Raw genomic sequence first — 25513 nt, forward strand, 5'->3', positions numbered from 1 at the left:
GATACAAAAAGGGATACCATCTATACAAAATAAGGATTTTTGTTTTCCATTCATAAAGAGAATCCACTGTCATGTCTTACCTTGCCAAGTCAAAACTAATTTATTTTGGTAAAATTATTCCAGAAAGATAGGTAATCCCATCAAAGGCCATCAAATTATCAGCTTCCTATGTTTGAGATAAAATTTCATTCAAAGTACATTTTGCCTTCAACTGAAGAATTCCAAAAACTTATAGAACTTTAGAAAAACTACTGCTCTCAAGCAAATAGGTTGATATGGGGGCACAGAACCCCTGGTTCACTTACCATTAGAATCGTACACACACAAGTTTCCACTCCTGCAGTGAGTGCCCAAGCGATATAATAGGAGTAATGGCTTCTAAAACTTTACAAGTAAATTTTATTGTGGCCACAGGTCAACAGCAGGACATTTGACAGTTTAGGTGCAGACTCTCTCCACCTACTATTTTATCATATAAATTAAATATGGAAAGGTACACACAAACTTTATTAAAAATGAGGAGCTCTTTGCAAACTCCTATTTCCTATTATAACACACATCACAGCTTAATAATGGGGATGGGGGAAGGAGCCATACTGTTAGGGTACTTTTCCTGAAAAGAAGCTGATCAAAATGTCCAAAATCTTTTTAGCTGACTCAAAGTATGGCAGCCACTCACCATGCTCCTAGCTGTCTGCTTTCAGAATAAAAACAAACTATGAAACACTGCAGCCTACAAAAACTTTTATTTGTTGATGAGCCGAGCTCTGATGGAAAAAGCTCACCTATGAAGGAGTCGTCGTGGGTATTCAAGCTGGTCTGATTCACACTGTCTGTATATTCCAGACTCAAAAAATAATAAAGACCTTCAAATGCAAATGACTCTAAAGCCATTACACCTCAAATTATGAGTGATTCACTTAGATGTGCTTATATTAGCTTTAAAAAACGATTTACATACATAAGAGCTGCACTTTTCTCATAATTAACTGAAACACTTGATGAAGAAAGGGCAAAGGGCAAAAAAAAAAGAAAGACAATTTTAATAGGGCACTTCAATGAACATACATCCAGAATAAGAATGAAATGGAATCAATGCCCAGGAGCCTCTCAAAGGGAGCATCTCCCTGTGGCCAATGTGATTTGAAACCTCCCTATATAACAACCCAATGATTCTGGGTACACAAAGCCAATATGCCCTGCAGAGGAAACACAAAAGGATTGTGTTCGCCATAGTTTAAAATGAACTCCTGTGTTAGAAGCAACTCCACTAAAATTTTGATCACTTAATTAGAAAACTGCCTAGTTATAACCCTCAACCCTCATTAATAGCAATATGGGTCCATCCTGACTCCGTGGTGTTTCATTAAGAACACCTGAAGAGGTGGCTAATGGTTGCTGTGGCTGTCAGGCTGGCACAATCCCCAAAGCTAAGAAAGTTTTTTATCCACTGCTTCAGTATTCTCCCTATTGTCACAGTTCTGCCACCAAAGGGGAAAATAACTGTGAACAAGTTCTTTGTGACCAAGCCTTGGCAAAGTCAATAAATAAGAGTCTGCCAAAGGCAGAACCATTTTATGGGCAACCCCACTAGCTGAAACTTTAGGGGATTGGGAAAAGTAGAAGGGAGGTGTGTGTGCAAGAAAGAGACAAGAATCCTTTTCACAGGGTTTGGTAACCCCACCCCAGGTGCCCAACTCGGTGCCAGCAGACTGGGAACCGCTAAAGCCCATTATTCAGACAGAAAAGGAAGAAAACACACCAAAAAAAATAGTCAGTTTTGAAATCTGCACAGTTGATATTTGTTCTTCATAGCAGTAAGGACTTGAATGAGAATCATGAAACTTGAGGAACACTTGTATTTTCCTTCAGGATTTTAAAAAATTTGTCTCATACTGAAAGACTACATTCAGTGTGGGTCAGGTCCAACAGCGTTAGCTAGACTCGGTGTTGTTAAGCGCACCCAGCAGTGGGAAGAAACGTTGCCTGAGTGGAACGGCTGGTGGGCAGGCCAGATGCCACTCCTTCACTGGTCTCCAAGTCGAAAGCCCTGGCCCCAGTTGTGTCTACCACCTCCGCCATTTTGATCAGCAGCTCGCCTCATGCTAGCAGGGGGCACACCAAATCCTGACACCCCGCCTCTCCTGCTGGGCAGCCAGCGGTACCTGAAGAAACGGGGGAAACAAAGGCAGAGGAGAGAAGAAAGTCACTTCCACAGAATACCCCACCATTCGGCACATCTCCCTCTCCTGGGTGTTCCCATGGCATCTGTCATGGTGAAGGAGGCCAGGGACAATGCCTTATTTAACTTTGCTTTTTCAGCACCTAGCTCAATGCCCTGACCACAGATGGCACTTGCTTTTCATGTTTCTTAACTTTATCAAGCTTTCAGTTAAATTCACACTCTAAACATTTCTTTTTTAACTGACTATAAAAGTATTCATGCAGAACAGTATGGAAACAAAAAGATTACACCCACAAGCCCAACAACTAGAAAGAATGACTGATAGCATCTTGGTATATCTAAATATGGATCTAACTGGATCAAAGAACAAAATTAATTCACTGCAAAGGACAAATCCACGGGCTGCATTTGAGCCCCGCACAGCATTTCCACCAAATGGGAAAGAAGGCTTTAGAGCTGTACTCATAATCTGTCCCTCAAGCACCTTCTTCCTATCTCCCAGACAGTGGGGAAGCTGAAATCCAGAAAGGTTAGATGATTTCTTACTTTACAAATTAACAAATCAGAAGTCACCAAACAGCTAAGAAAACAAACCCAAGCCTATGCTCAATAACATTTTCCCATTATTTCCCATTCTTACCTTTTTAGTAAACTGAGAATGTTTAAACCTATTCTATTTATCAGATCCTAATGTTTAAATTTTGCTTGAAAGAGTATGAACTGCTACCGTGCTTAAAGCCGTCTTGGCAGCCACAGCAAGCTCTGACAGGCGACTTTCCAAAAGAAATGTGACAAGTACAACCTTACACTACAGCAGCTACTATGTGACCTTATCCTTCATACTACACCAAGGACTGCATGTTTATAAATCCACCCAGTCTTCACAACAACCCTATGTGGAGGACATTACTATCAGCCTTGCTTTATAAAGGAGAAAACTGGGGCAAGACTGAAGTTCTTTGAAAATGACAGTCAAGATTCAAACCCAGGCAGCTCAACTCCAGAGCTGGTGCCTTGCACTCACTCCTTACTATAATGCAAACTCCTGCTAACAGCAGTAGATGACGCTGGTCCTCATTTGTTGTATGACCCTGCCTTCATGCTCCTTCACAAAAAAACAGTCACTCCTTTTACACAGAGAATTAACTATATATAGAAGATATAACTGCTTTTCTAAATGGAATGCAAAATACTGATCATCTTAGCAACTCAACTCTTATAAAACAAATACAGTTTTACCATTAAATCAAAGTGTACTCCGAAGTGCTGGGTTCTGGACATCTATTACATCTAATACAATATTGTATCTGATACAATAATATACATATTAAAATAAACACCTGAAAAAGGCAATGCTAGGGCTGCCTGCTTTGCTACTTACTCTAAAACAATATGGAAGCCATCTCCATTGCTTGATCGGATGGTGAAATTAAATGCAAGTAATTAGTATAAAAAGACACCCAATTATACATAATCAACAAAAATTTATGGTAATTTCAAAGCAGTTACTGTTTTTGCAAGGAGCTACATTTTGTCATCTGATCTTTATGCAAAAATTAACAGAAGGGCTTTCACCAAGAAAGAAAGCTCCAGTGGAACACAGGATACAGGGTGCTACCAATTTTGTCCTTAGAATCTTGTGCACTTTTGTTGTCCATTATTAAGAAATATCTATAAGCCCTTACGTCAGCGTATGGCCATTTAAAGTAAAATAACTGCTGGCTGCCCCCCAAAGTACAAGCTTTTTAATTGATGCATCTGCCATTCTACTTGATAAACCTAGATCAGAAAACCAAACCTGCTGCTATTATATCCTTTGATAATTAGAAAGCAGATTGGTCATTTGTTTTTTAGCCTGAAGGCAATCCAAGGCTCAGAAGAGAAGGAAGTTTCTTTTGATTCTCTTAAAGGAAAAACAAAACAATAAAAACAACCCAAAAAACCCATAGCAACAATACTACATGTTTCTGTTTACTACAGTTCACGATAAAGTCTTTTACAAACATATTCCTAACCTGTACAAGGGAGATGGAGGAGACCTACTCCCGTTTTGCTGCCCCCACAAACCCCTTGAAAGAATGACAGAATTGCAAAACACTAAAATGAGCAAGATGCAAAAGGTTGTTGTTGCTGGGTTTTTTAAGCTTTTAAATGCAAGCTATTACTGCATATCCCTGACATGAGATTAGGCGTGATTGTCAGGCAGACTGTGACACCCAGATGGTGATTTAACTGGTCCCTGCTTCAACAGCCTTTTACTTCACTGACAGAACGGCCACATTACTTACATGCTCAAGTGTGTCAGAGTCTCTTCTGGGCTCGTCAAACCCCTCCCCACCCCCAACATTAGGAACCCAGCACAGGGTTTTTATTTACTAAGTACCTGTGCTGTGTTCCCAGCAGTGCGTCTTACCTCATCCAGTCCTGAGAGAAGGGATAGCCCCTCACTTTACCGACTTACAAAATGAAGTTTGGTGGTTTTATTAAGTAACTTTTCATTATCAAAACTAGTATACCAGGTGAATGACATTCAAACCCAAAGAGCTGTTGCCCCTGGCTGCCTCACTTTTAACCAACCCTAAGACAAAGAAGGAACATAGGGATTGCGACTACACAGACTTCACGTCTCTCATTTTAACTTCTAATAGTGCTACTTTTTCTTTCTGTAATGTAAAATATACAAAAGTTTAAAATTGCTAACCAGAACTAACTTACCCCTTCCTCAGTGGAAATCATGAATGAAACTGATTCTCCAAGGAAAGATCCACTGTCATCCTGTTCCTCTGCCCACCCCCTGCCCACTGTTTCACTCCCAGAAGCTGCGTCAGGTATCTCAGCCTTCTCAGCAGAGCTGATTCCCTTTCTGTGATGTCTCAACCTAGTCATCATCTCATGTCTCAACCTAGACATCCTTTTAGGGGTGTCATGAAGGAGAATGGGCCATGGCTCCAATGCCTGGCTTCCTTTAACTGTGACAGGATAAGTTATTTATTGGCTGACATTGCTCCACTAGATAAGGAGGTAAACCTAACTCTCCACAGAGCTTTTATTAGGGCGTGGGAGAACAAAAGTAGTACAACTGTTGTATGGGAAGCATGGGGAGAGAGAAAACACTTACAAAAACTGAGGTGTGGATAGAAAATTTCTTCCTCCCAAGTCCATTGGGTATCTGAACATCAGGAAGAAATAAAGATGTCCAACAAGATTTCCAATTAGCTCATTGATTACCCTGCAAACAGAGAGTCAAATTAAAGACATTCGAACAATAAGAGGAAATGCACCAAGTTTTAACTAATAGCAAGAGGAAGAGCACCTTCACTCAGCCCATTTACAGTCCCCAGGAGTCTGTGACAGCTCTACAATAGGTCCTTTTATAGTCTTGAGTGACAAATGCATTCTGAGGGAGAGGGAAAATCAGGCTGCTGAACCAATGTGGCCTGCTACTCTTCTAGGCCAGCAGCCCCTCTGACATCTCTTTCAAGCCTCAGCCTCTTCTCAAAATACTTTTTTTGCTACTTCCTGCTTCAGGAGTTGGGAAAGCTACAAAGCAAGCTTCTAAGCACTTTCATGAATACTATATCTGCAAAACACAAGCAACTATACAGTCTACCAAGAGAGAAGAATGGGAGTGAGGAAAAGATGGCTGATAAGCACCAGCTCCCCCATCCTGGAATCCTTATGCTTCTCTCTTGCTTTGCATCCTTGAGTGTAAGACACCACACAGACTCCTTAGGAAAGCTGACCTACACCCTTCATCCTAAAATAATCTACTCCAGGTTTCCCAGGGTTTACACAGAGGTTACCCCAAGGTTTTACGGGTCCACTGTTACTATTACATATCTTTGTCTTCACCTGCAACATGATTCTGCAATCAATATCTGCAACTCTCCCCTTCCAGGTAGGGGACAGTAGCTTTATCATGTTCAGAACATGTTAAAGCTCTAAATAGTCTGTTGCTCAATTCATTCACTTCTCCCAATTTACATGCAGAAGTCAGAATCACACAGAACAAATGTGTCAGATACATGAAGAACTCATACCATTAAATTCTATTAAACTCTCAGAAAATATTTTTAGTGTTAGAAATGGGAGATCTTGCCTGGGCCAGTGTTGTACACCTGTAATCCCAGCAACTCAGGTGGTTGAGAATGCCTGCAAGTTTCAGGCAGCCTCAGCAACTCAGCAAGGCCCTTAAGGAACTTGGTGAGACCCTGTCTCAAAATAAAAAATATAAAAAGGGCTGGGTATATAGTTCAATGGTAAAGCACCCCAGGGTTCAATCCCCAATACCAAAAAAATAAAAGAATAGAAATGGGAGATTTGGGGCTGGGGATGTGGCTCAAGCGGTAGCGCGCTCGCCTGGCATGCGTGCGGCCCGGGTTCGATCCTCAGCACCACATACCAACAAAGATGTTGTGTCTGCCGAGAACTAAAAAATAAATATTAAAAATTCTCTCTCTCTCTGTCTCTCTCTCTCCTCTCTCTTAAAAAAAAAAAAAGAAAGAAAGAAATGGGAGATTTTAAAATAGCTGCACCTTGATATTTGACCTTGCTTAGCCTAAATTTCTATACCATCAAACCACTTACAAAACTACTTCTCATCTGCACTTCTGTGACAGTGAGCAGTTTCCAAGGCATTCAAGAAATGCCTTAAGACACAGCAAGTATACAGAGAGCTCTTATAGGAGTCATCTCAGACACAAATTAATACTACATTTGCTTAGTCTGAATAATCAATTAGGAAATGCATATTTATTCAAACACAATATATAGAAGACACTGTCTAATGATAAGCTAACAAAATTATAACCACCCAATGTTCAACATAATAAAATCACCCTACAATTTAACCAATTACATCAAAATGTAACTATTCTTTAAGGTTATAATACATCAATATTAAGATTCTTTAGGATTTTATTAAATTCGAAAAAGAAGATAAAGATGAATGGAAGTTTCCCAAGGATCAGTTTCCAATTAAATAAATCCAATTATCACTTACGAGCCTCCAATGATATAGTTGAATCCAAGGATAACCCAGGGTAAATAACAGGCCTAGGAAAAAAATATATGTAAACATAAGTACCCAAACCTGAGGAGGACAAGCTGCTATGGGGACTAAAATGGGAGGAATATAGTCATAAGGGCTTTAATAAATCCTTTGGAAGGTCACTACAAAATTTTTCAGATCAATCTATCATCATTCCTACTATACTTTTAAAACTTCCTGTTGAAAATGAGACTTATTTGTAACTAGAAGATCAGAGTTTGTTGCCGATAGTTCAGATGCAGTTTCCTGTCCTGCTGAATTAATATTAAGGAAGAGCTTCAGAAAGTAGACAAGTATCTTTGCACGCTACTAAAAGCACAATTTATAACAGAACACACTAAGATTCCAACCAATGAATTACTACAAATAGTTACCTTGAATTTTTACATCATTACACATTGATATCTTTAACTAATATGTTCCCAAGTGACAGTTCTCCACATGAATTAAACATCTAAGTCCCCTATCAACTTCAAGACCTCCCACCAAAGGTTAAGGGCATTGCAAGGAACGCCACAAACTAGTAAAGGAAGGCTTATACATTAATAACTTTAAGGCAACTTTGAGGTAAATACTATAACAGGAACATAAAGCACTACAAAAGCCCAAGGCCAAGACTAATTAATTACAGGCAGGAGACTTGAGAAATACGTTCGGTCTCAGATGGGTAGAATTTACAAGAGGAAGGGTATCAAAAAGATGTTACAGGGCTGGGGATGTGGCTCAAGCGGTAGCGCGCTCGCCTGGCATGCGTGCGGCCCGGGTTCGATCCTCAGCACCACATACCAACAAAGATGTTGTGTCCGCCGAGAACTAAAAAATAAATATTAAAAATTCTCTCTCTCTCTCTCCTCTCTCACTCTCTCTTTAAAAAAAAAAAGTCAGCAATGCTATTCTTCTGTTTAAAAAAAAAAAAAGATGTTACAGGTGGGGCTAGAGTTGTGGCTCAGTGGTAGAGTGTTTGTCTAGCATGCGCGGGGCACTGGGTTCGAGCCTCAGCACCACATAAATGTAAAATAATGTGTGTCTACCTAAAACTTAAGAAAAAATATTTAAAAAAATTTTTTTAAAGATGTTACAGGTGAAACATTGTTAGAACAGGTACAAAGGGAAATGTTTGGAGGCAAACAAAAAAATCTGTTTTCACTAAAGTGTTAAGCACATAACAGAGAGAGAGTGATAAGAACAGATCTTTGAGAGAGAGAGAGAGAGAGAGAGAGAATTTTTTAAATATTTATTTATTTTTTTAGTTTTTCAGTGGACACAACATCTTTATCTTATTTTTATGTGGTGCTGAGGATCGAACCCAGCGCCCCGTGCATGCCAGGCGAGCACCCTACCGCTTGAGCCACATCCCCAGCCAAGAACAGATCTTAATTGGCAAGTTTCACATGGTAGCTTTCCTTCTAAAACACACACACACACACACACACACACACACACACGAGATCAATCAGGGACATACATACCCCTGAGCAGCCTGAAGTACAAAGGGGATGGGGAAGTAACAATAGTCAACAAGGGACTCTGGGTCTGCTGAGAGCTGGGCTACAGAGGGGAGAAAGGGGCTTGCCTATGGTATACTGCTCTGCAGTGACCTCTTCTGGACGAGTCAGAAAGTACATCTCTTGGCTGAAGAGATTTCTGCAAAGACAAATGAAAAGGAAGTTTTTCCAACTAAGGTAAAGTACCTTAAATCGTGTTCCAAACCAAAATGATACAATCATGTCTCTGTTCAGCTGGGCCCAGACATAAAGTACTGACATGATCAGAGGAATCATCAGCAACTGCAAAAGAAGTCAACATTTAAAAACTAGGCTCCAAGAGCACTTAAAGGGGGTTAATACAAATCTACTATGCCTTTTACTCCTCCCCTCCAAAAAACTTCTCACAGGTATTCAAAAAAAACAAAAGAAAATTCAACTGATCAGAATTCCAAAACGATCCTATTATTTATCATACAAAAAATGCTACAAAACTCTATAGTAAAATACAACACAATTATATATTTTAGACATATAGTAAAATACAACACAATTATATATTTAAATATCAGAGTCAAGGTGTTATTTGAAAAAAAAAAGCTTAATTACCATATAATCTCAACTTTTAAAAAATAGAAACCATCACACATGCCTAGAAAATACTGCATAAACATTATTCTCAATGTTCAAACATAGTATGAAAGAAACTATGAGCAAAAAAGCAATAATTTCAGTAACTCATATAGGAGCTTCAAAGTTTAGCAGACTTAAGATCTTCAAAATACAACATCTATCATTGTTGTGTAAGTTCAAAAATAATAATTAACCACACAGTTCATATTAATTCTAACTTGTCAAAGGCTATTAGTAGTAAGTCTAAATAGATAAAAGGGCAAATAGATAGTTAAAGGGACACTTACTTGCATATCCATTGCTAAGCCAGTAATCTTGGTTTAAACAGTTAAAGATCAGACATAAAAAAGTTTTCTGTACCCATCAAGACTGAGCTGGTTATTATCCCCCATTTAAAAGTTCATTTCATTCCTATGTTCTGAAGAAAAATGCTTTTCTGTTATTCAGACTATTTAACCCATTTTGTGCCATCAATCCAGATGTGGAACACCTATAAAACAAACTGAGTGATAAATACACCACTTATGTTAACTTTGAAATAATGTCTGAATACTTTTATATTCATAGAATTGAAAATCTGGGACTTAATGGGTTAAAAAAAAAAACACTGAAGAACACAAAGTTTCAAATCTTCATCATGAATATTCCATAAGACTATACTTCAAGGAGAAATAGAAGTTAACAGCCTCAGCATGACTTAGTCATCTGGTGTCTCTTTTCTGTGCCTTGCCTTTGTGTTTTAGTATCTCTCCTTCAAGTAGGGGATAGAGATGCCTGTGCATCTGAAATAAATAATGATTCTACTCACACTCATGGCTCTAAAGCATGGATGAAGTCCAAAACTTTTTTTTTCATTCCCTTAAAGGAAAGGGTATCCAAAGTCCTATATTTTCTGGCTCTTGGCCAAGTTTAAACAGAGACTGAGCCCAACAGAAACTGTGAGCCACCAACTCTGCCCAGGACTTGAGCCATGGAGTCCCTTCTGCTACTTTTACCATCTGTAAAAGCCTCACAGTTGGAAGGGTACTGCAACTGTGGTTGATATAAAGCAGAGACGGACTGTATCCAGAGATGGGTAGTCTATAGAGGGACTAAATTATTATTCAGGACCCCAAAAGGACAGCAATGGAGTCAGAAAACACTGCTGTTGCAAATTAATTTTCTGATAAGAACCACAGATTTCAAAAGCTGTCTCATGGCACGGAATCTCTTTGTGCTTCAGTCAACAAGCTGTCACCCATGAGAACACAGAGAACTGAGAACAAGGAGGAGGAACAGTAATAAAACTCAACCAAATGTGGAAAAACCCCACAATAGCAATGTCAAGAAAATGCATCACTTAAGGACTAAATGATTTACCTCAGTTTTTTAGAAGAACTTCAATTATTCTTCTTAATTATTAACTGTAGTAAACAAAGATGCAAAAACTATATAGTTTGAAATTTTATAGAATACTATTTCTCAAAACTTTAAAAAACTGGTTCATTTCTGGCCCAAAATAACACTGAAGGATACCACGATGCAAATCCAGTTAAAGAGAAGCATGAACAAATAGTCTGCCGGCCTCCCATCAAATGCTCCTGGAAATGAAAATAAGCCAAATGTCATGGTTAAGAACAGAGGGAAACACTTAAGCACAACTACACTGGCAGCTCACTATTGTGACCACTATTATTTGACACACATATCACCACTTGTCCAGCAGCAGTTTGGGTACTGGGAGAATTCAGTCTCTGTCTTCACAGAACTTATTATATTCCAGTATGGGAAAATGACATGAGGGAGAAAGGGACACAAAGTGAGAGCCAGCCTTTCCACAGTTTGACTTACTCTTCACACTGCATTTGTGAGGTGTGATGGAAAGACCTATGACCCTCTTCTTATAGATGAGGAAATAAAGTAACATGACCAAAATCACATGGCTTGTTGGAAGGTGAGTGAAGTCTAACTACTAGTTCATGTTCTTATCACTGCACCATTAATCAAGTTGTGTTTTATTACTGGGCAGCATAATTAACAGACCAACTCTTCTAATGATGATTCCTAATCAGAAGCAGAGAAAAGAAACACAATAACTAAGTCACTCTAGCTCAAAACTTACTTTTCCTCCCTTCCATATTTTACCAGCTATATTAAAAAAGAAAAAAAAAAACTTAAAAAGTGTTAGAAAAGCAGAAGAATATATCTAAAAGAAAATAGGTTTCTTCAGCCACAGTGTTAATGATGCTTCATGCTAGAGAGTCACTGTGATGAATCAAAGCTGAGATTCTACTGAAATTTCTGAATTTTAATTATAGCTGTGCTTCTTTGATATAGTTTCACTTTGTGATTTCTAAGGATTCTTTAGATTGAATAGTTAAGATATTATAATCACACCAACTATAGTACTATGTTATTTGGCATATTTACAAGTGGGAATTTACAATTAACTGGTCTCAAATTGCAGGCTTATAGTTCAAATCAGAAACCTCATAAATAAGCCAACATTGCTATATACTTAACCAATTTAGCCAGGCAGAAAAATATGCAAGTGGAAAACATTTTGTCAAAATATTAACATGAGGCTGTATGGCAAAGAGAAAATGGGGAGTAAGTAAACTTGGGTTCCATTCCTAGTTATCCTATCACAAATAACTCCGAGACTTCTAGGTCATGTCACAACTGCTCCAAGCAGTTTTCTTGTGCATGAAATAAGAAAGTAAACAGATGATCTTAAAAATTCATTGCTATACTACTGTTCACGGCAGCGTTATTCTTAATAACCAAAAAATTAATCTAAGCCAAATGTCTATTAACTGATGAACAGATAAACAAAATGGAGTGAACTCCTAATATATATTACATGGAAGAAACTTAAAAATATTATACTAAGTGAAAGAAGCCAGTCACAAAAGGCCACGTAATGATCCCATTTGTAAGACTATTGTAAAGTTGATTATGAGCTGGGCACGGTGGCACCTACCTCAAAGCTATCTGGGAGGCTGAGGCAGGAAGACTGCAAATTTAAGGCGAGCCTGGAGCAACTCAGCAAGATCCCATCTCAAAATTTTAAAAGAGCTGGGAGTGTAATTCAATGATTTGAGTGCTTGCCTAGCATGCACAAAGCCCAGAGTTCAATCCCCAGTACCACTAAAAAGATGATTATGATAATGTTTATACAACCATGACAATACTAAAATCCACTGAGTTGTATACTTTACTGAATGAATTGTGTGATATGTGAATTATATTCATCCCTAGGTATACATGGGGGATTGGTTCAAAGACCCCCCTCAGATACCAAAATCTGCAAATGTTCAAATTCCTTATATAAAAAAATGGTATATACTATTTGCATATAGCCTAAACACATGTACTTTAAATCATTTCCACATTAGTTGCAGTATCCAATACAATGCAAACACTATACAAATAGTTATTATACTGCATTGTTTAGGAAATAATGACAAAGAAAATTCTATACAGACTCATTTTTTTTTCAAAAAATTTCCAATGTAGATGTAGAACAGAGAGACAAGCAAGTGTGTATCTCAATGAAGCTATTAATTTAAAAAAAAAAAAAAAAAAAAAACCCTCTCAGCCTGAACATTTCAAAGTGTTCTATGACTGGGAAAGAGGGGGCAATTTCTAAGAAACTAGGCCTACTAATCCACAGATTTCTTAAATGTTATTCAGGTAGAATAATATTAAAAATTAGGTGTATCTGAAAGGCATGTATTTGCCAGGTATGGAACACCTATAATCCCACCTATAATCTCAAGAGGCTGAAGCAGGAAGATGGCAAGTCCAAGGCCAGCCTTGTCAACTTAGTGAGACCCTACCTCAAAATAAAAAATTAAAAAGGCTGGGGATGTGGCTCAGTGCCCCTGGGTCCAATCCCTGGCGCCAAAAAAATAAAAATAACATTAGGATATTCTTTTTCTTTCTTTTTTTTAAGACACAATACCTTTATTTTATCTATTTATTTTTATGTGGTGCTAAGGATCAAACCCAGTGCTTCACAAGTGCTAGGCAAGCACTCTACCACTGAGCTACAACCCCCGCCCCGAAGATTATTCTTTAAGTCCTTACATTTCAGAGGTAAATACTGAAATATATACAAAGCAAATGATATCATTCATTTCTGGTGTTTTGTTCCAAAGGGGGAGTAGCCACTGATACAGATAAAATAATATTTGCTTATGAGAAACTTGTTAGAGGTGAGTGATGGTCAAATGGACTCATAATGACACACTACAACATGGATGAATCCTAAAAAACATGCTAAGTGAAAGAAGCCAGTCACAAAAGGCCATATGAAATGTTCCAAATAGCAAAAGCCACGGAAAGATCAGCAGTGGTTAGAGACTGGGAGGAAGCAGGGAATAAAGAGCAACTGCTTTGAGTTTTGAGCAGGGAGGGTGATGAAAATATTCTGAAAGTAAACTGTGATGACAGTTAAATAACATTGTGAATATATTCAAGATCACTAAACTGGACACTTTAAAACAGTAAAATGAATTTTATGTTATGTGAATTTGATCTCAATGAAAAAGTTCAGTGATTTTTTGACTCTACTTTTGTACATGCTTGAATTTTTACATAATAGAGCATGTACTATCACCATGCCATCTCTTTATATAATGCTAACTGCCCTCAAAATTCTTCCAAGTAAATATAGGGTTAGTAATTAAGAAAGAAACAATACATAAAACAACTATGGATAACATACCTGTTTCAAGTCGTGTAGAATACTGATATAAGAAATACAAATTGACCAAATAAAGAAATCCAGTTCCTGGACCCACAGGAAAATAAAAGGTGGCAGTGATTGGCCTCCAAATCTGTCCAGATCAAAATAAACACAGCTGTTAGTTTCTCTAAGCTGGGTTAATTTTTTAATTTTAATTAAACAAAATTAACCCTTGTGAAGCATTTTCCTCAATAAGAACTACTAACGTGATACCATCAATAAAATTCAAGAAAACAACTGAAGAAAAGTTCATATCAATTACAAATACATCAATTTGCAAATCAACTGAATGACATCATAAAATAAGCCATACTATTTCTAAACAAGCTGGGGGAAAAAAAACACAAATACTATAGAAGTATATGGTTAGTCTTTACTGAAATCAGGCATATAAGGCAGCCTAGGTCAAAATGAATTATTGCAAGGTGTGGTGGCACACACCTGTAATAATCCCAACATTCAGGAGGCTAAGGCAGAAGAAATGAAAATTCACAAGTTTGAGGCCAGCCTCAACAACATGGGGAAAGCCTGTCTCGAAATAAAAAATAAAAGGGGCTAGGGATGTAGTTCAGTGGTAGTGGTAGAACGCCCCTACTTTCAATCTCCAGTCAACAGAGGCCAAGTGGGTTACAAAGACTTCATTTCTAACAGTACCTCTATTTACAAAAAGAATATACTGGGATGACAAACTGTCCTAAAAAGATATTCAAAAGGTACGCGCAAAACAGGAATTTCTTTCTTTTTTTTTTTTTTGAAAGAGAGAGAGAATTTAATATTTATTTTTTAGTTTTCGGCGGACACAACATCTTTGTGTGTGTGTGGTGCTGAGGATCGAACCCAGGCCGCACGCATGCCAGGCGGGCATGCTACCGCTTGAGCCACATCCCCAAGAATTTCTTAATTTCAAACTGACGTGCTAAACATGCAATGTGACAAAAACAATACTCCCCAAAACAAAAAATACAAGAGTCTATGTTATGTCTGGGTGTCCCATACATACAGTCTGCCATTTTTTCAAACAACTGATCAGTCTTTTGTGTTACTATTATTCATCCTTCATCCTACTTGATACTGCGCTGTTTTAAACCTTGTTTTATTCCCTTGAAAAAATATTTCTATTGGCTTCACAGTATTTCTCTTATGTGTACATCCAAACTTCATTTAAACTGTTAAATTGCCACAATGAATATTCTTGTCTATCCTTTTTATACACATACATACAGGATAAATTCCTGTGAATCAATCTGCTAGATCAACAGACATATGCATTTATTTTGGTAGATATTGCCAAATGCCTACAGAAGTGTTTGATCAATTTATACTTCCTTCTAAAATGCAGATGAGTGCCTGTCTTCTCTCACATACTCACCATTTAGTAATTTATATTCACAAATCTGAAAATTAATTTTTGCTTTATGAGAAAAATTAAGCACCTTTCATGCCTTAAAAATTTTAGACTGGGCATGGTAGTGCATGCTTGCAACCCTAGAAACTCAGGAGGCTAAAGTGGGAGGATTACAAATCGAGACCAGCCTTGGCAACTTAATGAGACCCTGTATTATAGTTTAGACTTAAGGTATCCCCTAAAAGCTCATGTGTGAGAGACAATGTAAGAAAGTTTAAATCTAACCAGTGCATTAATTCCCTGATAGGTTTAACTGGGTGATAACTATAGGCCGTAGGGTGAGGCTGAAGGAGGTGGATCCCTGGGGGTATGCCCCTGGAGACTGGAGCTCTGGGGCCATTTACCAGGGAGCCACATCCCCAGCCTTTTTTGTAATTTTATTTAGAGACAGGGTCTCAGGAAGTTACTCAACACCTTGCTATTGCTGAGGATGGCTTTGAACTCCGTAAGCTTTCTACCTCAGCCTCCTGAACCACTAGGATTACAGGTGTGCGGATAACATAAATATTTAGGAAAGATCAGTGGAGTAAAAGGAGGAAGTATGAGAAAGGGAAAGAAATATAGAATGAATTAAACAAAATCATGTTATCTGCAGATATAAATGTACCAACAGCAATTTCACCTTTGTATATATGTAGAAAATATCAACCAAAAACAAATAAATGAGGCTGAGGCTGGGGCTCAGGGGTAGCACACTTGCCTGGCATGTGTGAGGAGGCACTGGGCTTGATTCTCAGCAACGCATATTAATTAATTAATTAATTAAAGGTCTATTAACAACTGAAAAAAAAATTAAAAATTCCCAGCCAAGAATTCTTTCACAATTTTTAGTTTTCTATAGAGCTATCTCCATCTCCTTTTATACTCAACCACTTAAGCCAGGTTTTCCAAGGATACAACCCTATCCATACATAAAATTTTGTTTCTTTTTTCATTCCTGTTAAATTCACTGGCTAGTAACTCCAGGACAATATTACATAACGGTGAAATAGATGACCTTCCTAGATTTTTTAATGTCAGCATGATATTGGCTTTCACTCTACCATGTCAAAAGAAGCAAGACCTGACACGAGGGAGGGGAAATTTGGTCTTGGTATAAAATCCCAAAAAATTGCAAAACCACAATGAATGAAAGACACCTCTAACAATTCAGGTGTGTCTGGAAAGAGGGCTATCAGTCACTGGGCATGGCCAGACACAGAGCTGGGAAGTTACATTTTCCAAGTGTAGGAAGGTAATCCTCAGAGCTAAATTTCCCATGGGGGAAAACGCACTGCACATACCCAAAAGGGACTTTCCAAAAACTTCCCCATATTGAACCAGTAAAACAAAATAGGTTAAAATTCACTTAGACTTGATCATGACTTTATCATAGAAACAGTATAGTCTAATGAAAAGAGCACTGCAAATAAGACCGGAATTTAAGTTTTTTGCTGACAAACTACCATTTTTCAGACTCAATTCCCATCTGTAAAAGGAGAAGCATATATTACTACTTGCCCTACTTTAATGCTTTTGGGTAGAACTAGTATTCTGTCCCAGTCTGACTCCAAAATCTGTGATACTAAACACCTATTTTTTGCAACATTTCTCACAAATAACACAGTATAATGAGGTATAATTATAATTAGTAAAAATGTTCAGTACCATTATACGGGGATAACCCTGGAATGAACTAAGAGTAAACCTATAAATTCATTCTCCCTGTTTATGAAAAACACTAAGAGTAAAGACCAGAAGCAAGTTCTGGCCTATGAGGCTGTGAGAGACTGGATCTGCGAACTGGCTTTCGTCATCTACTCAGTGACATTTGTCCTATGACTTCTGCCTTCCTATCTTACAGGGTTTGTAAAAGCCTGAATTAAGAAAGCAGATTAAAATGGTGCTTTGTTTACAAGAAAAAAAAAAGTATGCGGGTGTTACTATCACAATGTTTTAGGAGACACCCACCGACCTGGGTTTTACAAATCACATTTAAGCTACCCCCATATCTCTGTACGTTACTCAAGGCCCAATTTTAAGAAAAAAAATCTCAAGGTTTTTTTCCTGACTACATTTTCTCTAAGGCTGATATCACAACACTATTTTTAGCCTGTGTGCACCTGTTCTTTAGAAATCAGTGTCTGTCAAAATACCTCATTTCTCTTCCCTATTCATTAAGCTTACCCTTGAGTTATACTTGGCTTTCATTGATCTAAAAGACTTAGACTTAATATTGTTTTTGTATTACTTTAAAATTATAATTTGAGGCATGCCTGTATTAAAATCTCCCAAATAATCTGCTAAGATAATTACAAATGCCATCCAGAGTCCAGAGTGGGGTTTTTTAAGTATGAAAAGCAAATATTTTTCTGAACTTTAAAAAGGATCATTCGGTTTGAGATTAAGAAAAGTCTACATAGGTCACCAAGCAAGACAAGAAAGATGACGAGAACCTGTGTGCCAAATATCAATGTTAGCAAACTGGCATTCTTTTTTTAAAACAAACTAAATAAGTAATAAAAGAAGCTTTACCTTCTTTCTTTCTTTCTTTCTTTCTTTCTTTTTAATGAAAGGTGCTCAAAATCAATTTAGGGTTTAAAAAAAGTTATTAGCAACCATCAATTCTACTTTTCAATATACACTCAACAGAAAAGTATGCCTATGTTCACCAAGAAGTATCTAGGTTCACAAAGACATGTACTAGAATGTTCATGGTGGCACAGTTCATAAAAGCCCAAACTGGAAACTACTTCAAAGATCCATTAAGGAATGGTAGAATATTTAAATAAATTATAATATATTCACACACTGGAATTATGAGAATGAGCCTCTAGAACCACATACAACAATACGGGTGACTCTCCACCACACCATTTATAAATGAAGTTCGACCCATAACTACACACTGTGTATTTCCAGTTACAGAAAGTATAAATCTTGACAAAAACAATCTATGTTTCTATTAAAAGTCAAGAGAGTAGTGATCCTTGTAAGAGTTACTACCAGAAGGTTGCAAAAGTGAGGTTTCAGGGTGCTAGTAATATTCTGCTTCATGATATGGATGCTGGCTAAATACATGTATTAAGTTCTGGAAAACTCAACAAGCTACAAATATACAATACACTTTCTTGTTTGCATACTGTGACAATAAAGTAAAAATTTAAGCCATGATCCAATGGGCAACCTTATCTACAGACCACTGTAGAAATGTCTCTTGTGGATAAAACTGCTAAGGACAGATTTTCAAATATTCATACCAAAACACTAACTACTACAGTTTTAAATTCAAACCTTGAAGCTACTTCCATTCAGCCTACAGTCAAAGTTCATTCTCCTTCCAGTTTATGTGAAATGTCTCTCTCCCCAAGTCACTGAGTTACATGTGATGCCACAAGGAAAAGCTTGATGAATATAAACACGAGCCTGAATCACATACTTGGTTGGCATCATTTCTTATCCCTGGAAACAAATTAGAGAAATTGAGAGTTCTCATCTCCACATTACAAATTGAGATGCTTTTAAGGAGACAAAAAATAGGATAATAATCCAGCAGTTATATTTCTATTTCAATTACAAATTAAAACTAGAGTCTTACTATCCATGGAGAGAAGGGAGTAAGGCAGAGTTCCTTATCAGCTCCTAGGTAAAACAGGCAACTATTTTTTGAGTGGCCTGCTTATCATACTACATACTGACATTTTATAAACATTTCCAATGTATTCTATTTAACAGAGGCATGAATAACATATTTCCTCACCTTGAAATTACCTGTTTTTGTGTTTTTGAAATTAAGATGTGTCTTACAATTAATATACCTATTTAATATAATTCCTACTCCCTCCCAAAAAAAACTGCACTAAAATTGATAAAGCATCATGTAATCAATGGAGTCTTTTCTGAGTTAATTAACTCTTTTCTGAGTTAATTTATTATTGCATTATCCCCACTTTTAGGTAAAGAAATTGAAGCTCAGATGGGATGAATAACTTATCCAAGGGTTCACAAGTAGTAAGGAGCTGAGCTGTGCTTTGAGACCATGATTTAACTACTTGAAACCCTTTGGTCTTTCTGTTCTAACAAAAAAAGAAAAATAACTTGCTATAACTGCTTTGGAAGATATCACCTTCCAAAACATTTTGCTGAACACTTCTTTATTTTTTGGTAGATATCATGCAAAGTAGTTAAGATAACTTAGCTCTATCTTCAACTCCCTGAAAGAGAACCCAAACTGCAGTTGTGTATGAAATGGGCTAACACTCATATCGGGATGATTGAGGAAGTAAGATAACACATGGAAAAGCACAACACACATATTGGGGGGGGGGGGGTAATGCCCAAAGAAATAAGTATTACAACACAGGCAGCCCTGGGAGACAATCTCAGAAAACACTAGAGCAGAAGGAAATTGTCATCACTCTTGTAATCAAGGATCAATAATGAAGACATTTCATCACTATGAACTACTTGACTGATTTCTAGTCTGAGGGACTAGAAATAGGGGGAAATTGTGGACAACCATATAGTGACTCTTAGTACACACCTGTTTTGACCCATCCAAACTAGCAAAATAATTTTAAACTTCAGAGTTCCAAACCATCAAGCTACACAGAGGAAACTTTTAGATAAGGAGGAAAAATAACTCATCACTTCCATCACAATGCATAATTCTAAATCATTCTCCTAATTTTTAAGTTGTTCAATATTCAGTTTCTAAGGAAAAAGTGAGCCTTGCAGAAATTGTGAAACCACCTCACACTGTCCATACACATCAGCACCATGCAAATTTTCCTCCACTGCAATCGATCTTCCAGGTGGATTTGAAGCTGAATTGGTCCAGAATGGGCAAGAGTAGCAGGAAGCAGACAAGGTGTAATTGCTGGTCCTTCCACCAGAGCACCAACCTGCCTGCTTGTTGTTATCCCAGTCTCAGGATAACAAGCCTGGGAGAAACAATTCAAGAGTGATGGGAAAATCATGGAGGTGTGGCATGAATGACAACTCTCTAATTAGTCCACCACTTTTTTTTTTAATTTTTTTTTTTTAAAGAGAGTGAGAGAGAGAGAGGAGAGAGAGAGAATTTCAATATTTATTTTTCAGTTATCGGCGGACACAACATCTTTGTTTGTATGTGGTGCTGAGGATCGAACCCGGGCCGCATGCACACCAGGCGAGCGCGCTACCGCTTGAGCCACATCCCCAGCCCCAGTCCACCACTTTTAACATTATACACCTGCAGCCTATTAGAAAGGATGTGTGTGTGTGTGTACACACACCAGGGAGTGTATGCTAGGCAAGTACTCTAACACTGAGTTACACTCCCAGCCTCTTTTATTTATTTATTAATTTTTTGGAAATAGGGTCTCCCTCAGTTGCCCACACTGGCCTCAATCTTGTGATCCTTCTGCCTTAACCTCGCAAGTAGCTGGGATTGGAGGTATGCATCAACACGCCCAGTTAGAAAGGCTTTTTTCTATCAAATATTTTACTAATCTTACTGTATAAGGTATAAGTGAACAAAATTTCACAAGGGTCAAAGAGCCAGTTTTGACAGGTCCCTCTCACAAAATGACTTACAAACCACTACTCCCCATGTGTGCACATTACCCAACATGACACCAGACACAAAGTGCACAATATGTACTCTGCCAATACTGTTGAAGAGTACATATTGTGCACTTTGTGCCTGGTGTCATGTTGGGTAATGTGCACATACGTGCTCTAGAACCATATTCTTCTAAACAACTGCCTATCTGACATGTCCGCTTGGGTGCCTAAAAAGCACCTCAAGACTTAACAGCCAAAGCATGATCATTCAACCATACTCCCCACCACACACACACCAAATGTGCACCTCCCCAAACATTCCCAGTCTCTGCACCTCCCCAAACATCCACTCAGTTGCTCCTAAGAAAACAATGGTATCTTTGAGTTCTCTTTCAACCATCCATTCTGTGGCAATCTTGTCCATTCCAACTCCAAATCCATCCAATTTCTCTTTTTGCAGCCACCCTAGTCCTAATCACCACTGCTCTTGCCTCCTTTCATTTCTTTCTGATCCCATTACCTAGCCCTTCCCCACACATCAAGTCCACTCCATAGGGCAGTCAAGGCAATTTGTCAGTCCTTGGTTTAAAAGGCTGCCAGACTTCATAGTGCCCTCAAAATAAAATTCAATGGTAGAGCCCTTGCCTACCATGCACAAGGCCTGATTTTGATGCCCAGCTCTATAAAAAATAATATAAAGTTTAATCTTAAACTTCAACATGTCCTTAAAAATCCTTTATTATCTAGCCCCAACCTATTTCCTATCTTTGCTTTACAGCACTCATCCCTAGCCATTCCCCTGTCTTTATCTACCAGTCCTCAACCACATGACTGTCACTGTACTAGCTTACCAATGTTCTCTATGTTCCCAGTTCCTGTCCCAAAGACTTTCAACTTACTATTCCTTCTTTTTGGAAGGCAGTGTCCAGACCCAGATCTACCCAAAGACATTTTCAACTGTCTTCTGAGGCTTTTCTACAATAGTCCATCAAATATTACACATTCTTCATCACATGTGTTTTCTCTATTTTCTTCATGGGAGCAGGAATCTTTTCTGTTTTATTCAGTATTACAACCCCGGGACCCAGCACATAGCAAGTGTCCAATTATTTCCATGAATTCAACCAGCATAAAAGCATCTGCAATGTGCTAATCACTATTCTAGGTGACAAAGACAGTAGTAGACAAGAGAGAGAGATCTGGCTCTCATAATGGAACTTTACTCTCTAGGGAGAGCAAATTAACAAATAATAAGGGGTGAGATTGAGTGAGAGGCCCCAAGAAGCAGGAGCCTGCAGGCATCCCCTGCCTTGATTAGCTGCTAACACTTTAGTTAGCTTTCTCAGCTACAGAAGCCAACAGCTTACACAAACCCCACCCACCAACTAGCGGAAAAATTCAGTATGGTCTCAAACTCTGGTTTCAATAAGTAGCAAAAGGGAGATGGAGAGAAGGAAGGGTACTCTTTTATGTAGGGCGATCAAAAAAGACCTTGCTGGTATGACGGCATTTGGGGAGAGATCTGAAAGATATAAGGAACCAAACAAGTGAGCCGTGGTTACCTTCCTCAAGCAGAAAAATAACACATGCAAAGGCACTGAGGAGGAATCTAGTTAGATGCCAAAGGAATAGCAGGATCTCATTATGGCACCTAATGAACAGGTGTTGCTGAGTAGTATGAGATGAGGTCCAGTGGAGGGCTTTATAGGTCAGTGAAAAGACTTGGATTTTACTCATCAACCTAGAAGTTTTTGGAGGATTCTGGGAAAGCTCACACAACATTATTTAAGTTTTAAAAGAACTCCTCTAGCTGTCCAAAGACTGCAAGGACCACGGTTAGAAAGTTAGTGGCTTGCAAAGGAAAATAAGACGGGGTTGTATTCTGAAATATATGTTTAAATAGAATCGGTAGGATTTTCTGGCAGATTGTGGGGTATGAGAGAAAAAGGAGGATCGCTCCACAACTACTAGCTTACGCTCCTTTAATAATAGCTTACGCTCCTTTTAATAATAGAGTTCTATTTACTTCTAGAGCAAAGAGAAAATGAAGATTTGGTTTGGGGCACCTTGAGTGTGACTGAGATGTTTATTGGTCATCTAAGTGGTGACTTCCAGAAGTCTAATGGATGTACAAATCTGGAAATTAGATGATACACCTGGACTGAAGATCTTTATACCATATTTGCTTTTGATAGTTCTACTTACTACACATGAAGCTGAATAAAATCACCTGGCTGCAGGGGGAGGTGGGTACAGGAGAGGTCCTATAACTGATCCCTGTGGCACATTCCAACATTTAAAAATTTTAAAGACGAAAAAGTAGTAAAGACTAAGAAATAATACCCAGTGAGGAGGAAGGCAAGACAGTGTTGCTGGTATTAATCTCAGATTTTGAAATCTTAACTGCCATTAAAGCTTTTTTTTATTATTATTTATGGACACAATATATTTATTCTTATGTGGCACTGAGGATCAAACCCAGTGCCTCACAGTATGAGGCAAGTACTCTACCAATGAGCTACAGCCCCAGTCCCACTAATTAAAGTTTTAAATCACAGAATCCAGTGAATACAGATAACCTCCGGGAAACTGACATTCTCTCACCAGGAATGATACGCTAGATTTTTTTCCTTCATGCTTAGAAAATAACAAGGTCTTCCATTTCTGAAGCAAATTACTCTCTACTCATTCCTTCATACACTTGTAACAGGGGTTTACTTGATGTTTTGATTACATCCTTGTGGCTTTGAAACTTATATTTCTTTCTTTTCCCCAATCTTATTTTCCCTAAACTTCTTCCTGATCTCTCCTCCCTAATCTCATTTTCTCTGAATCACTTCTATAAAAGCTCCCTATTCCTGCAGATGAGCAGAATCACAGTCTTTAGGGCAGGAGTCCCTCTGTTTCTCCTTTGCTAGCAAAGCAATAAACCTTTTTCCTTTTTCTCAAAACCGTGACCTCGTTAGTGGACTGGCACTGGGGACAAGGACCGAGCTTTAGCAACACACTGATTTACTGCATGTAAGATTCTAAGTTTGAACCAGGGGGAAATGCAGATAAATAAACTCATTGTCTCTAACCTTAGCTCATTTCTATGGAGAGGAAAGAAAAACAATGACAACAACTCAGCTAGAAGTTGGTCAAGAGAACACTACAGATTAAGTGACACCACGTGGGTGACAGAAGTAGGTCAGAGGGTACTGCACCAGGTGAACCCAGTCTGATAATCAGCCATCCAAGAGACTGACAACTATCATTGACTTGACTTCTCTTTGCCTCCTTCACTGAACGCGGAGCGCGGGAAGCGCTAGCTTACTCAACAGGTGAAGTTAGTCCTTTTCCACCAGGTCAAACCCTGTCTCCAACTATCCAAGCCCTAGCTCTGGCCCCAGGGCCTCCCGGGGCCCACAGGACTCCACCCTAAACCGCTGGAGTCGGGCGCACTACAAATCCCACCAGGCCCCGCGCGCGCACACACACGCCGCCGCCCGCCCCGCCACCGCGGGGCTGTCTGGGGCCTGTAGTCTCCATTCCCCAAGCCAGCCAGTACCTGGAAGCGATAGAGGAAAGCTTCGGGCCAGAGGAAGAAGTAGGCTGGGCTGATGAGGCCGAGTTTGCCGACCAAGGGGACCGCGACGGTGGCAGCGAACCAGTAGCGCGTGATGATCGGGATGCTCCTGAACCAGTCCCCGATGTCCGACATCTTGGCCTCTCAAGTCGCCAGGATGCGCACAGCCGCGGGTCTGTCCGTGCAGGCACCCTCACTACGCGGCCGGCTCAGCGAGTGGAAGGTGTCGAGGCGGAAGCCGCCGAAGCCGCGGTGCAGAAGGCGGAGACCGGCAGACGTGGCGCCACCGAATTCGGACGAGCGAGGCAGCGTTCTGAAACGAAACTTCCCCTTCCGGCGCCGCGAATCACGTGACCCGACGTCCCGCGGCTTAAAGGGCAAGCGCTGATATTACTGCAGGCCCGGGGCTCGGCGTTCCGGGGAGGAGCCAGACGACCACACGCCTGGGAGAAAACAGTAGTTGCCAGAAGCAACAGCAAATGCTCCAACCAATGGCGAGGCCGAAGGCTCTTAACCTAGTTCTTGCCCCGAGTAGTAATCCTAAATCGGTGCGCCTGGAGGATATTTAAAGGGGCAGGGGAAAAAAAACGTGACCAGGTCCTCATTTGTTCACTCACTGGACACTTATTTCAGGCAGGTTTCTAGACATTGGGGATGCTGTGGCTGTCAGCCCTGTCGTGGTGTCGTTTCTTCTGGAGCTTACATTTTTGTGAGCATAAATAATAAATTAATAATGGAATAAGATCATTTCACAGCAGAATAAGGAAAATAAAATAAGATGATGACGTAGAGTGACAGGGTGAGGTGGAGGCTTGTGAGGAGCGATGGCTACTTTATAGGAGAATGACCAGGTCCCAGGAGGTGGCCTTTAAGCAGCACCAACAAGGTAAAGATCTGAAGAAAGGGATTTACACGTATATACACACATAT

General features: G+C 39.1%; 1 protein-coding gene across 2 annotated transcripts; it reads right to left on the reverse strand.

The window, feature by feature from the left end:
- Window positions 1–382: 382 nt before the first annotated feature.
- DERL1 (derlin 1) lies at window positions 383–24947 on the reverse strand. Of its 2 annotated transcripts, none has more exons than XM_081266199.1 (8): window positions 24566–24935; window positions 14064–14175; window positions 10868–10932; window positions 9640–9666; window positions 8927–9022; window positions 7188–7240; window positions 5304–5414; window positions 383–2165 (listed from the first exon to the last, which is right to left on the reverse strand). In XM_081266199.1, the coding sequence occupies exons 1-8, from the start codon at window positions 24716–24718 to the stop codon at window positions 2027–2029; spliced, it is 756 nt and encodes a 251-aa protein (XP_081122325.1). In that variant the 5' UTR covers window positions 24719–24935; the 3' UTR covers window positions 383–2026. The 2 variants fall into 2 exon arrangements, 1 of the variants encoding a protein (XP_081122325.1); XR_014018775.1 differs by having other exon boundaries at window positions 1981–2165; window positions 8809–9022; window positions 24566–24947.
- Between the last annotated feature and the right edge of the window lie 566 nt (window positions 24948–25513).

This window comes from Spermophilus citellus (genome assembly GCF_964194105.1).
Source record: "Spermophilus citellus genome assembly, chromosome: 14".
Taxonomy (NCBI): domain Eukaryota; kingdom Metazoa; phylum Chordata; class Mammalia; order Rodentia; family Sciuridae; genus Spermophilus; species Spermophilus citellus.